Source organism: Hypanus sabinus, chromosome 13, assembly GCF_030144855.1.
Source record: "Hypanus sabinus isolate sHypSab1 chromosome 13, sHypSab1.hap1, whole genome shotgun sequence".
Lineage (NCBI taxonomy): Eukaryota > Metazoa > Chordata > Chondrichthyes > Myliobatiformes > Dasyatidae > Hypanus > Hypanus sabinus.
The window spans coordinates 32,200,972-32,222,752 of record NC_082718.1 but is presented as its reverse complement, the minus strand read 5'-3'; the positions used below and the strand labels follow the sequence as shown (position 1 = coordinate 32,222,752).

The 21,781-nt window shown below is 37.6% G+C and overlaps 1 protein-coding gene across 2 annotated transcripts in view; it reads right to left on the bottom strand.

Moving 5' to 3' along the window:
• Nucleotides 1–6,110: 6,110 nt before the first annotated feature.
• Nucleotides 6,111–21,781, bottom strand: part of sephs1 (selenophosphate synthetase 1) — a 78,952-nt gene continuing 63,281 nt past the window's right edge. For both annotated transcript variants that reach the window (XM_059987428.1, XM_059987429.1), the window contains exons 6-9: nucleotides 16,180–16,270; nucleotides 13,403–13,502; nucleotides 11,751–11,963; nucleotides 6,111–10,086 (exon numbers count right to left, since the gene is read on the bottom strand). In XM_059987428.1, the coding sequence (XP_059843411.1) occupies nucleotides 9,872–10,086; nucleotides 11,751–11,963; nucleotides 13,403–13,502; nucleotides 16,180–16,270 (619 nt within the window). In that variant the 3' untranslated portion in view covers nucleotides 6,111–9,871. The remainder of the gene's footprint in view (nucleotides 10,087–11,750; nucleotides 11,964–13,402; nucleotides 13,503–16,179; nucleotides 16,271–21,781) is intronic.

Below are 21,781 nucleotides of genomic sequence, written 5' to 3'. Positions count from 1 at the left end.
TGTAGGTTACCCTTGGGCAAGGCGTACCAGCTGCTTAGCCTATGCCCCCTTATCAAGGTCACATGAAGCCATGGTTACGTGCATATCACGAGTCCTGGTTATGGGATCACTATCACCAGGGCGACAATCACTTAAGAGAATCGATAATAGCTGGATTCACCCGTCTTGTAAAGTCCTGCCCAGAAGGCTGCAATGGCAAACCATAATCTGCTAAGACCAATCATGCTCAAAGAAAGACTATGATAAAGTGGATAAATTTCCGGGTCCTGACAGGATATTCCCCAGGACCTCGAGGGAAGTTTGTGTAGAAATAGCAGGAGCTCTGACGGAGATCTTTAAGATGTCATTAGAAACGGGGATTGTGCCGGAGGATTGGTGTATTGCTCATGTGGTTCCATTGTTTAAAAAGGGTTCTAGAAGTAAGCCTAGCAATTATAGACCTGTCAGTTTGACATCAGTGGTGGGTAAATTAATGGAAAGTATTCTTAGAGATAGTATTAACAATTATCTGGATAGACAGGATCTGATTAGGAGTAGCCAGCATGGATTTGTGCGTGGAAGGTCATGTTTAACAAACCTTATTGAATTTTTTGAAGACGTTACGAGGGATGTTGACGAGGGTAAGGCAGTGGATGTAGTCTATATGGACTTCAGCAAGGCCTTTGACAAAGTTCCACATGGAAGGTTAGTTAAGAAGGTTCAGTCGTTAGGTATTAATGCTGGAATAATAAAATGGATTCAACAGTGGCTAGATGGGAGATGCCAGAGAGTAGTGGTGGATAATTGTTTATCGGGATGGAGGCCAGTGACTAGCGGGGTGCCTCAGGGATCTGTTTTGGGCCCAATGTTGTTTGTAATATACATAAATGATCTGGATGATGGGGTGGTAAATTGGATTAGTAAGTATGCCGATGACACTAAGGTAGGATGTGTTGTGGATAATGAGGTGGGTTCTCAAAGCTTGCAGGGAGATTTATGCCGGTTAGAAGAATGGGCTGAACGTTGGCAGATGGAGTTTAATGCTGAGAAGTGTGAGGTTCCACATTTTGGCAGGAATAATCCAAATAGAACATACAGGGTAAATGGTAGGGCATTGAGGAATGCAGAGGAACAGAGAGATCTAGGAATAACAGTGCATAGTTCCCTGAAGGTGGAGTCTCATGTAGATAGGGTGGTGAAGAAGGCTTTTGGAACACTGGCCTTTATAAATCAAAACATTGAGTACAGAAGTTGGGATGTAATGTTAAAATTGTACAAGGCATTGGTAAGGCCAAATTTGGAATATTGTGTACAGTTCTGGTCACCGAATTATAGGAAAGATATCAATAAATTAGAGAGAGTGCATAGACGATTTACTAGGATGTTACCTGGGTTTCAGCACTTAAGTTACAGAGAAAGGTTGAACAAGTTAGGTCTCTATTCATTGGGGCGTAGAAGGTTGAGGGGGGATTTGATCGAGGTATTTAAAATTTTGAGAGGGATAGATAGAGTTGACGTGAATAGGCTGTTTCCATTGAGAGTAGGGGAGATTCAAATGAGAGGACATGATTTGAGAGTTAGGGGGCAGAAGTTTAAGGGAAACACGAGGGGTTATTTCTTTACTCAGAGAGTGTCAGCTGTGTGGAATGAGCTTCCTGTAGAAGTAGTAGAGGCCAGTTCAGTTGTGTCATTTAAGGTAAAATTGGATAGGTATATGGACAGGAAAGGAGTGGAGGGTTATGGGCTGAGTGTGGGTAGGTGGGACTAGGTGAGATTGAGTTCGGCACCGACTAGAAGGGCTGAGATGGCCTGTTTCAGTGCTGTGATTGTTATATGGTTATATTACACCACAGCACATAACAGTAATGATGAATGGTAGCAAAATAGCTAACACCACACTATCACATCTTGGGGTGTCAGAGTTTGGAGGTCAATTCTGGCACCATTGCTAAGGAGCTTAAACGTTCTACTCAACTGTGAGGGCTTCCTCCCACAGACCAATGACACACCAGTTAGCAGGTTAATTGGTCACTGTAAATTTTACTGTCATCAGGCTAGTATTAACTAGGTGGGATGCTGGGAGGCACGGCTCATTGGGCCAGAATGGCCTGCTTCAAGCTGCAGCTCTAAAGAAACAGTAAAATATTGGACATTTTGAACCTTCTCCAGCATTCACCATGATTGCACCCAATCACAAGTATAGGTGGCTATGGACCAAGTATGGATAATGCGATGAGAATAAATACTAATAGCTTGTTTGCATGTCGTGGGTTGAAGAGTCCATTCCTCTGCTATGTGACTATGACTCCAATGCCATATTCCCACTGTCTCCCTATACCTTCTGCTATTTAGTGCAGCTAGAAATTTTTATCTACTCAGCATATTCGGCCTCCTCTACCTTCTGTGGAATCAGATTGACATAAAACTTTGTTTTGTGGCAGCAGCACAGTGTGATACATAAAATGCACGAGTTTCAATAATATATAAAAAATAAGTCATGCAAAAAAGTGACGCGGGGTTCATGGGCCAGTCAGAAATTTGAAGACAGAGGGAAAGAAGCTATTCCTAAAACATTGACTATAGGTCTTTTTCTATACCTCCTCCCTGATGGTGGTAATGAGTAAAGAGCATGTACTGGTTCCTTGATGATGTCTGTGACATCCTCGATGATGGATGGTGTGGATTGTTCCCACTATGGAGCTAGTTGGATCTACAAGCTCTGCAGCTTTTCCCAATCCTCTGCATTGGAGCCTCCATACCAGATGTTGGTGCAGCCAATCAGAATACTCTCCATGGTACAACTCTAGAAATTTGCTTATCTTTGGTATCATACCAAAGCTCCTCGAATTCCTAATAAAATATAGCTACTAGCCCACCTTCTTTGTAATTGCAACAACACGTTGGGCCCAGGATACATCTTCAGAGATGCTAACCCCCCCCCCCCCCCCGGAACATGAAACTTACGAGCTGCCCAGTGAAGAAATTTCTTGTTTTACCTGTATCCTGAGACTGTGATCCATAGTTCTGACTGCTCAGTAAACGCCAACTCTCAGCACTGGCTGCTGGAGCAGAGGCTGCAGCTCTACTCATCCCACTAATGAGATCCACTCATTCTTTTAAATTCTCCTGTATAGAGCTAGTCAATCCAATTATTCCTCCATGTTGTGACACAAGTTTTTCCCATTATACCTGTATAATAAACTTGACTTCTGTGTACTTACAGAATCTTCAGATATACTTACCAGTATTTTCTAATGATCAATCTTTACTATTTTAATTTCACCTTGCAATTTCCACATATTTTGAGCCTTTCTGCAGTATTAAACTCTCTATCAGACATACATCTTCCCTTTTTGCTTTATTTTAGTGGCCTCTGAGAAGTCTGCGTGCAAAGGTGGCGTGCAGTCTAACTCGCGACACTATTGGACATTGTTAATGTGGATGGCGGGGAAATACAAGGCCTCAAGCCGTAGTCACCTATTTACAGCTGCCCCAGGAAAGCAATGTCAATCTGTGTGCTCTACCAAGGGCCGTATCGTACAGCAACCAGAGTTCACTTGACAGAAGGCAAGCCGTATTGTGTTCATCTGCAGACTGCTGCAACATTCATGGATTTGGGGTCTGTACTTCACTGATATCTTGTATGTCCTTGCATCTTATATGTACTGCTTTGCACCTTGGCCAGTCATTGTTTGGCTGCATTCATGGGTATTCAATTCACACATGGTTGAATAACACAAACCTGAATTTGACCTTGCTATCTCACTGGCCAAAGCATTGAACCAATCACTTTTTCTGCTGTAGCAATGTCATGAACTCCCAAATCTTGTTTCTGAATTGAAATGCTTCAAGGCATATTTACCATTTTTGTTAAATTACTTGTTGAATAAAGCAGTAATATTCCAATTTCAAACATGTACTCCAATGTCATTGTCTGCTTCTACTTCTATGCAAAGTCCCAATAGATTAAGATCAAAAGTACTGTATTTTTAAAACATAGTGGCAGTGGCTTAGTCCACTGCTGATGTCAACCACCATCAAGCTTCACTTCATCTCCTCTCCTCCAAGTTAACAGCAGATGTCAGCTTAATCATTCTTTCCTGCTCACTTCTGCTATAATCTTCAGTTGTTACTTGTCCAGTTCATCCAATTTTCTAGTGGTCCCACTTGTTGCCTCCGTTTACCTCAGAAAGTGGAATGACCCAATCCTTTCTGACTTGATTGCATTTCACCCAATCTATGTTCTTATTTTTACTAAAAGGCAAGAACCCATTGATCACATTCATAAAATACAAATCATGGGGATTTGTGACTAATATGAAAAAAAATCACTTGACTGCAGTTCCTGAACTCACTTTTCACTAAGAATTGTGGACCCAGAAATAACTTCAGACTTTGAGATGTACGGCTAGTAAAATCATTCAGGTGATTGTACAACTGTTTAGTGTACAGCAGAGCAGTCAGGGTACCAAACATGAATCCAAAGGTTTGTCTATCAGTGTGGGTACATGGATTTCAATCCCATCATTGCCCCAGTTAGATAAAGATCTATTAATTGAACCAAAGAAATAACAGAACATGAGGAAAACCTGCTCCAGATTTACTGATGCTCTTCAGGGAAGAAACTCACTTAGTTTTTCCAGTCTGAAATGCTGGATCCACATCAGGTGGTTAACCACTTTCCGGGCAGCATGGTAGCGTAGCAGTTAGTACAATTGTTTCACAGCTCGAACAATCACTGATTGGGTTGGATTCCTGTCAGTCTTTAAGGAGTTTGCGTGCTCTCCTCATAACAGTGTGGGTTCGCTCTGGATTCTCTGGTTTCCTCTAACTTTCCAAAAGACAAGGGTTAGTAAGTTGTGGCTATGCTATATTGGTGCCAGAAGTGTGGCCACCCTTGCACGCTGCCCAACACAATCCTCACTTATTTGATTTTACATAAACAAAGCATTTCACTGTATGTCTGATGCACATGTGACAGAGCTAGATTTATCTCAATTTTTAATATCTAAAGTCACCCTGATCAGAGACAACCAACGATGGAAAATACAGTGCAACCCATCACCCATGAGTAAAAATTCCATTTTAATTTCCTAGATGTCACATAACTAAGTTTATGTTTCAGGAGCACTCACATTGCATTCCTGCACCCTGGTGCTCATCAGTCCTTCCTCTGGAGACAAAGGGCCATTTCATGTTCAGTTATCTAACCATCAGAACACACCTGAATTATTTAATTAACACACCAAATCATTTCTCATCTCCTTGCAGACTTTTAGCTCAAAGAACTCTAGTTACTTATCTATAACCCTGCAATAGACTGTACAAGGCAAATATCTACAAAATCAAAAGCAGATATAAAATGCATATTCCTCCATTCTTTTAACTATTTTGTCCATTACCCTTGACAGAGAGGCTCCTGTAAGCTTTCAGTAGAATATATATATATTTCCAGAGGGGAACACCATTACTTGCCACCTCAACCTCCCTTCTGTTCCAGACCAGCTGTGTGTAATCTTGTGCAAGTTGTTACATGTTTTACAGGGGTCAATGCTAAGGAACCCACTAGCATCCTGTTCATCATTATATCTGTTCTTATGTTTTATGTTCCAGCTTGATTAAAGATCACTCAAATGATTAACCAGTATTTTGAAGGTGATCCTTATTCTTATCCACTGGCATGAAAATGGCAGATTCCACAGTGGCACAAATTATAATGAGATTATTTGCATTATTGCTGCAATGTGTACCTTCAGGATGCTCTTTTGATAGGTCAGATATGAGCAATTACTTACCATTGCCTTGGAAACAAGAATAGGAATTCGTGGCTTAAAACATGTATTATCTCAGATCAAGGAATCTCTAAGTTCCAAGATTAAACTCTGCCACATTTTCAAATCCATTCTAAGATTGCTACTACCATTGGGCAGGAGGTACAGGAGCCTTAGGTCCTAAACCACCAGGCTCAGGACAGTTATTACCCTTCAACCATCAGGTTTCTGAACCAGTGTGGATAACTTCACTCACCTCAACACTTCATCGATTCCACAAGTCATAGATTTGCTTTCAAAAGGACTCTACAATTCATGTTTTCAGTTTTATTTATTTAAAGTTTTAAATTATTTGCACAATTTGTCTTCTTTTGCACATTAGTTGTTTGTCAGTCTTTGTTATTTGTAAATTCCTGCAAGAAAATTAATCTCAGGGTTGTATATGGAGACATACGCACTTTGTTAAAAATTTACTGTGAACTTTGGAGAAAATGGTTTGAATGGAGCATTACGAATTTGTTTCAGCAACAACTGCTAGATGTCTCACAGAAGCTGATACATGCAGAATAAGACCTCAATCAAAGGCACCTGAAAACAAATTCCCCACATTGTTGCTGTGAATGTTAAGCTTTTAAAGGTAAATGGCTGAAAGCATGGGTAAAATAAAAAGCCAAATTATAATCGAACATCTACACTTCTGAGCACAACTTTCAGATTTTATTTGAGTTTAGAATTAGTGATTACAGTCCTTTCACACCATTTGGTCTCTCCATTTACAAAAGCTGCTCCAAATTTCAACATGGAGGTAACTGTCAACATTCTCCCCCCCCCCCCCCCCAAAAAAAAAACCTTCAGTACAATACTGGTCTGTAAAGCAGCTTATTTCAGACAAAAACCCTCTTTTGAAATACATAACTAATCAGAATTCCTATGCATGATGGTGAAGTCTCAGTCTAGCTAGCTCCCAAGCTTACAAAGGGAGCTGATATGTAGGATAAACTAATATTGCTAGAGTCAATTCAGATTGTATTCTCATATTTTTAGTTCCTCAAGGTGTAGGCAGATTGATGTGGGGTTGAATCCATGTTAAATGCTGCTTTATTCAAACATTTGGTAGAATCCAGTCTAAATGCATCATTCAGATTGCTTTTACTGTATATATAATTTTCTGTTCATACAAGGAGATTCATATTTGTGGGATTACCTTTCTATGATTTGAGTTTAAGAAGCTTTGAAGACAGGCAAAATATTTTTGTACAGTAAATTTTTTAATAAATGTTAAACTATTGTATCAATAGTCAAAAAATATTAAATGAAAAATTCACTTATTTACTTTCCTTTTATGAAGCTTCCTAGAATAGGGCCTTGAAGGCACAGACTCTTATTTTTGCCCGCAACTTATTTCCGACTTTCAAAAAGTTCACTCCACTCCATTGTGTAGAACCAAAATGATGCAGAATTCAATCTATTGCAGACATACTTATAAGGGAGCATTAATGAAATAGAGGTGAGCTTCTTTCTCAGGTCATTGAAAAAAAAAGACATAACTCAATTAATCCCTCAAGTAAATGCATGCTTTAGATATTGAGTTACGACAATGATGGGCTTTTAAGCCATCTGTAAACTAAAACAAGTTCCTTGAACAAATTCTTTGAACAAGTTGGTGCACCAGAACTATGCGAGCAGCAAAACTGACACTGACAAACACAAGTAACAAACCATTAGGATTTAACCCATTGGTCTCAACCAGAAAACCACAGGCTAGTTCAATTCTGTAATGTGTTTAAATAGTTATTCTGTCATGATAAACTCACTAATCAGATAATATCTTAAGCAGACCAAACAGTTTATAAAAAGCAATAAAGTTTCTACTTGCTGGAGTTTGGAATTTGCTAATTGCTAGGAGAGTTCAGCAGGGCAGGTAGCATCTGTGGAGAAATGGAATAAGTTATTAAAAGTTTTGACAATTGACAAAGGTGCAATACCCAAAACAGCTGCAACATGCCCAACTGAAGAAAAGCAAACTGGCACTCCACAAATGAGTCAACATCCAATAGTGATTAAGTTGATAGAGAAAATTACTGGAAGTATTTCCCAATAAATGTGGTATCAAAGTAGGATATGCATGAGCATCCCAGCAGATGCAGAGTGAGTGAATGGACTAGATTCTAAACTTGTCTGCATCTTATTAGCAAATACTGATGCCTAGCAAACAGTTAAAAGTGTCTAGGCAACACACGAAGTATTGGAGGAACTCAGCAGGCCATGTTGAATTCCTCAAGCATTCTGTGTGTTGCTTTGATTTCCAGCATCAGCAGATATTCTCATGTTTCTGACTTAAAATATCTAATTTATTTGGCCCTTAAATGATCCATTTTGCTTAATTTTTTTATTTTAATGAAACAGCTCAATTCTTCACTAGGTACCTGATGTTGCTATTGTTGGATAAGCTTGCTCTTCTGGGAGATAACGTCAGTAAACAGAATAAACTTGTTGTTATAAACCTACCTTTCAGTTGATTATGAAGGAAAATTATTGTGGAAACTCCAGTGCACCAAGCATATCAATACCCTACTATTTGAAGAGAACTATTTAACAAACATTTAAAAATTCAACTCTTCAGAGGCCTAAATTCTAAAATATAGAAGTACAAATACAGTCAAGATATGTACTTCACAACAGAATTTAGCACAAACTAGGGCAAATAATTGATTATGCCCAACAACCGGCAAATGCAATTATATTTATAAACCACCAAAGCTACAGCATTATTATGAAATGCCTGGGAGAAACTTATTCATAGTAATAATGCAGGATGAGAAGGGTAAAGGAAACAGAAATAAGATCAACAGCAATCTTAGCAAATTTCGAATTTAATGAACTGGGTTATTGTGCTGTGAGAAACCTTTATAGGGAAAGATGAGGGGCAGGGACAGAGGAAGAGAATGCACTGGGGAAGCAGGGAGAAAAAGGCCCCCAAGTAACAAAATCTCAATCTTCATACACTTTAACATATTATACAGAGACAAAGGTATGTACTCAAAAATAACATACATGGAGTTGGGTAGGGAGAAAGGAAAAACTTTAAATATTCATTAGAGTATGCAAATTCAAGATATGACATCAGCAATATTATTTAGATTTAACAGAATAGCAGGGAATCAATAGAGCATAATTAAAAAAATAAAAACTAAGTTGTTTTATGCTAAAGATTAGTTGCATTTATAGAAAAGCAGATGCAGATATCATTTTACAAAATATAAAATGTATTAAACACTAATAACCACAGCACATAGTCAACATAATTGATTACTTTAAAAAAAAGCCATAGTGTAGTTCAATCTGAGCTTCAATCTTAGAGTACTTTACAGTAGCTCTCTTTTGGTCTGCGACATTTCCTGCATGATAAAACAGTGAACCACAGTGTAGACTAGCACATACATCTGTGTCTGCTACAAAAGAACAAATAGAAAACATACCATGATAACATCATTATTTAAGATTTGCCTAATTGGACAGAAGTACTTCTCCTTCAAGTGAAGTGCTGGCCATGCGAATATAGCACAGAGGACCTACTTGTGTTTTGTTTTTATACAGAGAGAGCAACTGAGTGAAGTCAACACTAACATTACATCTTAACTGTGTGAATAAACATTACAAATCAAAGACCAAATGAAATCATGCAAACTGCTGCATTCCACTATACGGTGCAACAACTGCAATCTGCAACTTTCTCTGAAAAGCTTTCAAGGCAACAGACTTGCAGGCACACAGTTTTTGTAATATATTGACCAGACAAATGAAATGGTGCTGCACTGCTGTTGGTAAGGTGTGCTCTATGTGAAGCACATTAAGGAGAGCCTATGTGGCACAGACAGTAAGTGTCTATAGATTCAAAATGAATCAACAGTATTGGATAATAAATTCTCAACTTAGAAGCTGCCTTAGTATTAGGTGCATCTTCAGTTAATGTAACAGAAAAACAAGGCAATGGATTTATTTGATATCCACGCAACGTCTGCCAGAAGGCCAACACTCGGCAGACAAGTTAAATTTACAAAGTTGCTTGGGATGGCATCAGAATTGCAATAAATGTCATGTGTCTGGGTGCTTGGTTTTCTTTAAGACGTGGCACCAGGAGTTGGATTAACATTTTGTGTTGCAACCGTTGGAGCGACTTCAATGATCCGTGGTTTATCTATGATCCTGGCAGTGCGATTGCCCTTCTCCACTATTCCAATAATCCAAGCCTGGTAGCCTTCACCGTATTTTGGCGATTTTATTTCTGCACAAAACCGAGCTGCTTGTTCTCGTGGAAGACAAATCAAAAGGCCACCTGCAAAGGAGCATGTTACAGGAGTCAAGTGTCTTATTTGACTTTCACAAGACAGTAACAGATCAACAAGTTTCAAGAAAAGAAAATCACTGATAGAGGAACAGCAAGGTAGTGTTCATGGTCTATTCAGAAATCTGATGACCAAGAGGAAGAAGCTGTTCCTGATGCATTGAATGTGAGCCTTCAGGTTCCTGTACTTCTACACTGATGGCAGTAATGAGAAGAGGGCATATCTCTGAATGGTGAGGGTCCTTAATGATGGATGCCCCCTTCTTGAGGCACAAACCAAATATGTCTTCTCCCTGCTCCCCCACTACTTAATTATCGAATATCTGCCAGCTACAACATTGTGTTTTCCTTCATTTTCTCCCATTCAATGGCCACTTCCTCTAATATACATGATGGCTGGCATACTGCATTCGTCTACACTGCACTAATTGGATAGGATCAGGTTTTACAGATTTCCTTTCTCTCCCCGCCCCCCAATTACTTCACACCTGTTCTGATTCCCCACATTGTTCTTAAGATGATCAAGCTCTGCGGCAAACTATCCAGATCTTACTTATATTCCATAAAAGCAATCCAGTTAGCCTTCCGGCTCATGATTCTCAGAGATCTATCTGCAGTAGCCCTGCCGTTCACAAACTCCTGCATTCAATATTCGTATATCTACTCTACTGCAATTGGACATTGGTGTTCAGAGCTGACTTCCATTCTGTGTTTACTGTTATTATTTCTAATATCTTTGAAACACTAGCTATGTAAATATATTGAAGCTCTAAAACGTTTCAAAGTTGTGGCATATTTATCATTTAGAAAATTTGTATTTTATCAATTAACACAATCACATTATTTTAATTATATTAATAGATTACAATTTTTTTAGTTGCTGTTTGCGCAATTTTTCTTTGCATGTGAGAGGGCAGAGTTTGATTATTTTCTTTGAACAGGTTCCATGGTTTTCTTTGTTTCATGGCTGTATGTGGGGAAGACGAATCTCAGGGTTGTATATTGAATACACATATTAACAGTAAAAGCACTTGGATAATTTCAATTATATTAGCACAATTTCAAAATTATATTAACATACTGCATAAAATGAAAATTCTAGCCACATGGCAATAAAGGCTATGTGCACGGGAGCATTTCAGTTACTGAGGCTGCCGCACTCCTACACATCTTAAAGGAAACAGAGCTTTTTGGTGAAATTATTATTTATAATTGTTACTTAATTGTGGCTGTCTACTCAAGTAGGTAGGTGCTTTTAAAAGAAAGAAATTAACTTTATTTGTCACATGTACATTCAAACATCAAAATATACAATAAAATGGGTCATTTGTGTCAATGAGCAACACAATCCGAGTATTGTGCTGGGGGTAGCCCGCAATTGTCAACATGCTTCCAGCTCCAACATTACATGCCCACAACTTAGTAACAGTAACCCATACATCTTGGGAACGTGAGAGGAAACCCAAGCACCAGGAGGAAATCCATGCCATTGCAAGGACAGCATACAAACTCCTGAGAGTGATGGAATTAAACCGTGATCACTGGCACTGTGAAGTGTTTCACAAACCACTATGCTACCATGCCGACCTTGTAGTTTAAGGATATAACAGCAGTTAAAATAAATTACTAATTTATAAAATATCAATGAAATCTACCTGACGTTTCAGGACAAGTGCCATGCATCAATCCAAACATGTTTCCACAAGCTTTGCTTACAGCTGCCATTTTAGCAAGTACGGGGAGGTTATGGATGACAAATGACACCTCATTTCGCTGCTGTTTTGCCAGGTTCTGTGCATGCCCGAGAATCCCAAAGCCTGTGATATCCGTTGCTGCATGTGCATTGAAGGTGTGCATAAGGCCAGCAGCTGCAAATAAAACAAAAATGTCAAAACTTTGGCTGTATTTATAGACATGTGCCATAAGCAACTTAGAGACAAGATGCTGACTGTACACTATATCCAACATTAATGAACACTGGAGCAAATAATCAAAACTTGATCAATAAACTACTGGAGGAACTCGGGTCAAGCAGCAACTGTGGATGTACACTTGATGCAGGGTCCCGATCAGAACCAGTGGCTCCACGAATGCTGATTTCCTCCAACAGTTTGTATATTACTCCAGATTTTTGCATCTGAATCTAGTAAATCAAATTTGATATTAGATGTAATTACTATTTTAAAAAAACAGACAGAAGGTTCCTTTAGCACAAAGTAACTTCAAATTCATGTCATAAGCTCCATTCCATAACCAAGTAACGGGGGAACACTTGTGTAACTGCTATCCCAACATTTAAGTCTATTTATTAAATCTCATTATTTAAAAATAGTTAATTTCAGAAAGTAGCTGCTGCTGTAGTAAACTGGAAATTTAATTTCAACAAGAGGGCTCACAAAATGTTGACTTCATTATGAGGTAGAGCAAATAACATATTTGACTCTTTAAAAAAAAGCCCTTTTAGTAAACAAGTACAAAAATTGCAGAATAAGACCACATAGTTCTGCTATTTACTATCATGGACGACATAATATTTGGTCTCAACCTCACTTTCCATTCACATCCCTATGTCTGCCAATTCACACTGTATTTCAAAGATTTACAACCTTTTGAAAATGTTCCTGCACATATTAAGCTAAATTTCCAACCACCTTATCTAGTTGTATGTCCAAGGACTAAGACATGTCGATCCTCATCATAATATCCAATACTGTTATGCCCCTCCAGAACCACGAGTTCCAGAAAAATCAGCTCATTTTTCTAAAGTCCATTATGCCCCAACTTTTAAGTTTATCAAGGTCTGCTTCTTAGAGAGCTCGTAAGATAAATGCAACACTGACAAGGAAAATGGAAGTTTGATTGCAGGTCCTTGCCAATTAAGAAAACTTCAACCAAAATGGAGCTGCCTTCAATTTCCTTAAAGACCCCTTCTAATCAACAGTCAAAGGAAAACTGTGGGGAAGTTACTCACACCTTGCAGAAAAATTATAGGTCTTAGTGCTAAAGCCCATCTTTAAAATACCAGAGCGTGAACGTTCAAAAACAGAAAACACTGGAAATGCATAGCAGGCAGTGAAAGAGTTACATTTTCAGATCAGTAATTTTTCAATTTTCACAAAACCAATGAAAAAACGTAGTTAAGCGAAGTTATCCTTGAAGTGGAAAAGACATTTGGAGAGCACCAGCACAGATTCCTTTTGATGTTGTAGAGGCCTTCACCCATTTTCAAAGTTACATTTGTTTTGAAAAAGAGAATTGAGATAGCCAGAAAAGAGTATCAAAAATAGAGCAATGATTCAGTTCATACCGGTTCTGTTCAACCGTGCCATATTCATCATTGCTTCTTGGTAAGCTAATTCCACATCTTCTTGTGTGACAACAAGCTTAATCTTATTCCATTTTTCTGGCTGTTGGTAAAATATGAGACATCTATCATAAGTAACATGAAAAATAATTCCTGTGCACTAGTATTAATTTTACAAATATTTTACTCTTTGCACAATGTTGCATACAGAAATGTGTAGAGAATGAAATGAGGTAGAAACCAATCCTGAATTTGTTAGTTTACTGCAGGCAATCAAAATTCCAAAGATAAATTTATAAAATAACCATTTAACTATCAAAATTCTATAACAGTTTAAAGTTCAAAGTAAAATTTATTATTAGAGTACATACATTCTACCACATAGAACCCTGAGATTCTTTGCCTGCAGGCATACTTAGCAAATCTATAGAATGGTAACTGTAAACAGGATCTGTAAACATTAGGAACTGTAAACAGTAAACAAACTACGCAAATACAGATAATAAATAAATAACAAGCATCAAATAAGAGTCCTTAAATGAGCAGCTATCACCTTTTGTTCAAGAGCCTGATGGTTCTTGAACTTGGTGGCAAGAGTCCTGAAGCACTTGTACCTTCTACTTAATGGCACCAGCAACAAAAGAGCATGGCCTGGGTGGCCAGATGCTGCTTTTCTATGGTAATGTTTCATGTAGATGTGCTCAATGGTTCGGAGTGTTTTACTTGTGATGCACTCGGCCAAATCCACTAGCTTTTGTAGGATTTTCTGTTCAAAGGCATTGGTATTCCCATACCAGACTGTAATGCAGCCAGTAAGCACACATGCTTACTGCTTGCCAAGGTTTTTGATGACATGTTGAATCTCAGCAGACTCCTGAGGAAGTAGGTGGTGTTGTGCTTTCTTTGCAATTTATACGAGTCTGGGACAGGTCCTCTGAGATAGCGATGCTCAGGAATTTAAAGTTACTGACCCTCTCCACCTCTGATTCTCCAATGATTTCTGGCTCATATGCCTCTGGTTTCCCTCTCCTGAAGTCTACTATCAGTTCCTTGATATTGAGTGAGGTTGTTGTAAAGCAATTCAACCAAATTTTCAATTTCCCTCCTGTACGCTGATTCATCACCTTTGATACAGCCCACAGTGTCATCAGCAAATTTGTATGTGGTGTTGGAGCTGTACTTAGCCACACAGTCATGCGTGTAAAGCGAGTAGAGCAGGGGCTAAGAACACATCCCTGCAGTGCTCCTGTGTTGATGAAGATTGTGGAGGACACGCTTTTGCCAATCCAAACTGGCTGGGGTCTACAAATCAGCAAACCTAGGATCCAAATTGCACAAGTGGGTATTGAGGCCCAGGAATTAAACAGTGATGTGCAAGTATTCATAAGTAATACTATTGAAATTAAAATTAAGGATCTTGCTGTAAAATGATACAACTAATAAATTTTCACTTGAATAATACAAAAAGGAAGAAATACTTTAATTCAAACAGTTTAAAGTTGAGTTCAGACATATAGCAGTGGTCATCCTGTACTCAAAAATATTATTCATCAAGTCAACATACATACAGCAGTTTATTACACTGAAGCCCAAGTCTAAATGGATCATTATTCTCAGAATGAAAAACAAATTGCTGAAAGCCACACTTGAAATTTAAACATTAAATCCAACACTAGCAAAAACACTCTTCAAAATTAATAAATGGTTGAACATTGGTAAGAAAGATAAATAACATGCTTGTGATTTGTGAGGAAGATGGTACTGCTTCAGAGGGACATGGATAGGCTGTAAATAGACAAGTGAATAACACACAATATGTTGTGGAAAAACGAGAGGTTATCTATTTTGATTGAAAACAGAAACAGATTTTTTTAAATGACAAGAAAAGGTATTGATGCTCAGAGCTAACTAGGAATCTTGTGTGCAAATTACTGAATTTTAATATAGGAGGCACGGTAGTGCGGCAGGTGGCATAACACTATTACAATGCCAGCAACCAGGTTCAATTCATTGCTGTTAGTAGGGAGTCTGTAAATTCTCCCTATGATCACACAGATTTCCTCCATCCAGGTGCTCTGGTTTCCTTCCACATTCCAAAGACATACGGGTTAGTAGATTAATTGAGCTCATGGGAGTAATTGGGCAGTGAGGCTCATTGGGCTAGGAGAGCCTGGTGTCATGCTGCAAGTCTAAATTATGTGCAAGTCCCTTATGTGGAAGGCCATTATTTCAAGAGCATTTGAGTTCAACAATGAAGAGGTCTTATACTAATTATACTGGGCCCCAGTGAGATGCACCCGGAATATTGTAAGGAAGTCAGGTATCCCTACACAAGGAATGCAACTCAAGATGTTGCTGAGTATGATTAAGATCTGATGTGCATTTACACAAGGGAATTGAGCATTATGGACTTGGTTCTGGAGAGACCACAGAGATAAAACAAATACCAGATGTGATCTTATCAAAGGACGAAAAGCAATGGTCAACCACTGCTTCTATTCGTCAAACTCTTAAAAAGATGACCATAACCTTTTTGATCTGTGCATATTCTTGAGGATCATGGCTTTTGCTTATATTCCAGCCTCTAGTCTACAACACTGATAAGAAATAGAATACAGTTAATAGCTCGACCTTAAGTTCAAGGAAGGTGGCAACCAGTAGTTTGAACTGCCAATTTTCTTTGAAAAGGAGGCAAGAATGGGCTTAAAAGCAACTATATCAGTTTATCACACAACATAAAAAGCAAAACAATGTTCCGCTATAGAAGCTCAGTTACTTACTATATCAAGCCACTGATGTACAGCCACTGCTACTTGAGTCCCAAGTGGTTTTGTTAGTACCAATACATCACCTGGTACTGCATTGTCTGGCCTACAAAATATTCAAAAACAGATTTAGTGTATCCACAGTGATGAACTCACCACCCCGTACATCAACAGTTAAGGCATATGTACACATAAGACCATCAATCCGGTAAACTAATACAAATAGTTCCATGCAGACCTGGCAGATTTCTGAAGGAATGTGATCCTGAACAGATTACATATATGTACATGTAAGATTAGCACTTCTCTGGAAGAGATGTGTTGAAAACTAAGCCACAACAATTCTGCAATTGTTCTCAATTGAGCCAGATAGGGTTTTACAATAACCCAGTAGTTCTGTGGTTTTCAGAAAGGGTTTTTTTTAAAAAAAAATCCATATTAACTGAGTTTAAATCCCAGTTTCCATAGTATTTGAACTCTCACCTCTGGAATATTAGGTCAGTATAACTAGTCAGGTAATTTAATCACACCGCCAGCACAATAATGCCAAATGTCAAAGCAACAGTGACATTTATTTCTCCTGCAAACTAGAAATAATGCATTTGAAAACAAAATAACCCCAAAGAGTTAGGATGCAATTCACAGTAAAAAGAAAAATCCTCAACAGAACATTTTCATCATGTTTCTCCTCACTACTTCTGCTGGTCTTAGCTACAAATCCTTTCATTCTATACCCAGTTGGCCATTACTTGTTCACAAACCTTGATATTTTGGCACTGGGCAGACAGCAGCCAAGTATAGTATAATTTTCAGGAGACATCACATGGCTGTGCTTCCATCATCACCCATCAGCCAGTTTTCTTAATCTTGGACTCAACATCATAAGCACTGCCATGGTTGAGGTCAATTACTTGAGCATGTGCCAACTAAAATTTAGGACTGTCTTGATCCACATGGCCCAAATTTTATGACACACCAACAATTCATACACCTGCTGTACCTAAAGTGGCCACTGAATGTATGTTCATGGTCTTATGCTGCTGTAGCCCATTCACTTCAAGGTTTGCATGTTGCATTCAGAGATGCTTTTCTGAACACTACTGTTGCAACATGTGACTGAGTTACTAACACCTTCCTGTCAGCTTGAAATAGTGTGGCCATTCCCCTCTGACCCCTTACTAATGAGGCATTTTTGGCCACAGAACTGGATTTTTTGCACCATTTCCTGTAAGCTCGAGAGAGTGTTGTGCATGAAAATCCCAGGGGATCAGCAGTTCCTGAGGTACTCAAACCACCCTGTCTGATACCAACAATCATTACACAAAGTCACTTAGATTACATTTCTTCCCCATTCTGATACTTGGTCTGAACAACTGAACCTGCATGCTTTTATGGATCAAGTTGCTGCCACATGATTCGCTGATTAGATATTTGCATTAATAAGCAGATATAGGGGGGACGTCACGTGATGATGTAGGATCGAGACGCTGGAACCCAGCTCTCCCGTAAAAAAATCAGTAAATTAATGTTTAAGTGAAGAAAAGTTAGTCAATACTTTCTAAAAGTTAATTATAAACTACTCCAGATTGTTTCAAGTTATGCCTCACAAACAGAAGATGAAGAAAACTACTACCGTGAAGACAACGCAAGTTGGAACAGAATCAAGGCCCACTTCTGCAAAAGAACCGCGGGCTCAGGTACATTTTACCTCTTTCGATACAGAACAGGAAACTGTGGCAACATCAACCATTTCTAAAGAAAAAGACCAACGAGAACTGCGCAAATGTGAAGGAAGGAGCATGCGCAAACGAGAGCAACCTGAACTACAAATCCCAGTTACGATTGAAACCGAAAGTGAAAGTGAATCTGAGGTAGATTCAGATTCTCTGGAAAAATCAGACGAAGATGGAGGGGAAAGTTTTTCTGGAAATATAGAAAAGACTTTGATGCAAATAATACGTAAATTAGAAAAATTAAACGCGTTAAAAGTAATCAAAAAATGATAAATATGGAGATTATGTTTGATAAAATGACAAAAAGACAGGAAAAATGGAAAAGAGAATGATAGATTTGGAAACTACAACAGAAGAAATGGTTGAAAGAATGAATAAAATAGAAAATGATACTACTGCCTGGACATTAGAAAGAAAACAATTGTTGGAAAAAATTGATAAGCTTGAAAATTTTAGTAGATGAAACAATATTAAAATTGTTGGACTTAAAGAAGATATAGAAGGAAAAGATTCAATAAATTATTTTCAAAAATGGATCCCTGAAAAATTGGAAATGGAAGGAGAAACTCTAATTGAAATTGAAAGGGCTCATAGAACCTTAAGGTCAAGACCTCAAGCTGATCAAAATCCACGATCAATTTTGATAAAATGCTTAAGATACCAAGATAAAGAAAAGACCCTGAAAGAGGCTGCCCAATGTGCCAAAAGAGAAACGGGCCATTGATGATAGCAGGGAAGGCAGTTTTTTTTCTATCCTGATATAAGTTATAACCTTTTGAAGAGAAAGAAGGAATTTAACCCAGCGAAAAAAGCTTTATGGGAAAAGGGTTATAAATTTATAATGCGTCACCCAGCAACACTGATAATTTTTTTGGAGGATGGAAAAAGAAGATTTTGTTTAACCGATTATCAAGAAGCGGAGGAGTTCGCATAAAAACTCCCAATTATTCACTAATTACACATAGAGATTTCCAAGCATAATGGATTAAAGATGAAGACAGAGACAGTGAATGGAAGTGATGGACATTTAAGGATGATACAGGAAGGAAAAGCAAAATTTCAGAAATACTAATTGAGAATAGTATTTTTTTCTTATATATATACTTTTTTATGTTGCAGGGTGGCTGGGGAGCTTTGGATCAATTACTGCGGGATTCACGTGTGTAATCATGGCGAACGCCATGACCCGTACAACAGAGGGGGGTAATGTTGTGTTCCTTTTTTTTTCACAACATTAGTAGGGGAGTATTTTGTTTTTTTCTTTATACTCTATTTTTCTTCTATCTTTCTGCCTGGATGATCGGTGGGGACACACATAGCAACATGGAGAATTTTAAAAAGATTTCCCAAGATACCACGAAAGTTGAAAGATTAGGTATTATTATAGATTGGAGTAACATAATTAAAAATAATGACTAATTTACTGAATTTTTTAAAGTTTTAATGTTAATGGGCTTAATGGACCGGTGAAAAGAAAAAGAATCTTTACATTAAAAAAACGAAAACAGATATAGCTTTTTTACAAGAAACACATTTAACAGAGACAGAACATCAGAAATTAAAAAGAGACTGGGTTGGAAATGTTATTGTAGCTTCATTTAATTCAAAGGCAAGAGGAGTTGCAATTTTGGTTAAGAAAAATTTACCAATTAAAACACAAAACGTATTAATTGATTTGGCAGGGAGATATGTAATTACACACTGTCAAATTTTTTCAGAACTATGGACTCATGAATATTTATGCACCAAATGAAAATGATGTAAAATTTATACAAGAGGTCTTTTTGAATTTGGCTAACGCACATGACAAAATATTAATAGGTGATTTTAACTTTTGTCTAGATCCAGTTTTAGATAGATCAACAAAGTTTGTCACAAAATCAAAAGTAGCAAAATTAACTCTATCATTGATGAAAGACTTAAATTTGATATATGGAGAAGAACTAATCCAAAAGAAAGAGATTATTCATTTTATTCAAATAGACATAAAACATATTCAAGGATAGATTTTTTCCTATTATCAACGAATATTCAAGATAGAGTGAAAAATATGGAATATAATGCGAGAATATTGTCAGATCATTCTCCTTTGATAATGTCAATGACAATGGTAGATAAAGAGGAATCAATTTATAAATTTAATCAATTTAAAAATTACAACAAGATTTAATTTCGACCACTAAACTGGTGGAAACACTTAAAGCCAAGAGTGTTGACTTTGAGAATCGGTCCAGAAGACAGAACCTACGTATACTTGGTCTCCCAGACGGCGTAGAAAAAGACGACCCTTCGAAATATTTTGCTCAACTTTTAAAAGATGCGTTCCAGATTTTTATCTGGTATTTCCAGATAACCCTCTGTTACTCGATTGCGCACTTAGAATTTTGTGTCGATCATCGAGTGCTCCAGCTAAACCTTCGGTTGTAATTGTCCGGTTTCATTACGTACACGACAAAGAACAACTTATTCGTGTGGCTAGGCAGGTAGGTTAAATTTCAGGATTACTACTTCCGTTTGGTAGAAGATTTTAGTCCTGAAGTAATGAAGGAAAGGCTTCTTTTTAAACCTCTGATGTCTGAATGTTATGAGAAAAATCTAAAACCTGCACTCTTATACCCTGCGAAGCTTAGAATCTCTCAGCTGAATGCTCCACGCCAGATTTTCCTTTCTACATCTGAAGCGCGAAGTTTTCTGAAGGAGAACTTCCCTACTGCTACAGACACTCATCTCTAATAAATGAGTGATTTTGATCGTGTAAGATGGTTTTCGATTCCTCAAATTGATTCCAGATTTAGTTTCTGGCTATTGGTGTAGGTTTATCCTATACTTTATTTTTAAGTTAAAGTGTTCTTTCGTCATATTAATCGGTCTGTTTTATACACTTTAACCATTATACTATATTGCTGACTATTATTTTTGTTCCTTCGAAGGTGTATTTTTAACCCTTCGAAGGTGAATTCTTTTTTATTAAGATGGTGGTTTTTTGGAAAAATATTCTTGGTTTTTTTTAAGTTGGTGTTATTTTTTTTTCTCTCATCTTCTTCCTACAATGCATCGCTTATCATAGTTTAAATATTTTTTGATTTGTTTGGATTATAACCCAATTTATAAGCTTTTAGTGATTATATTCTTTTTGGTTTTTTTTTACAAACAAGTATATTAAGTAGTGTGGTTTTAGTATAGTGATCATAATTTTTAAAGTCTGGGTGGATTTTTTTTATATATATCCTTTATATACGGAGCGGTCTTCCGCTGAGATGGGGGTACAGTTTTTTCCTTTTTCTAGCCATATTTTGGCTTTTCCTTTTCTTTTTCTTGTGGGGGTGGGGGATGGTCTGTTTTCTAACTCTATTTTTCTTTTACCAGTTTGTTTTAGTTTTTTCATTTGGGCTGTTTTTGAACTTCAAATATGTCTACAATGTTGTCACTTCCGGGTCCGCTCTCTATTTTTGTTCCTCTTCCGGGTGCATGAGTTTATAATTTGGTAACCCTTTTTATATCAAAGGGTTGATTTTAGAAATATGGCTCAGACCATCAATTTTGTGTCTTGGAATACTAATGGTTTAAACCATCCGATTAAAAGAAAGAAGATTTTCAAAGTATTCCAAAGATTTAATGCTCGTATCATTTTTGTACAAGAAACTCGTGAGGAAGGAGGACAACTATTGCTTTTTTAGGTCTTGGCGGGGTCAACAGTACCATTCGAATTCGAATGCCAAAGTAAAAGGAGCTTCAATTTTTATTGACTCCTCTATTGCATTTGTCCAACACGATATCTTTTCGGATCCGAATGGTAAATTTTTGTTAATTACGGGCTTACTTTGTAATAAAAGGGTTGCTATGGTTAATGTTTATGCTCCAAATGTGGATTGTCCTGATTTTTT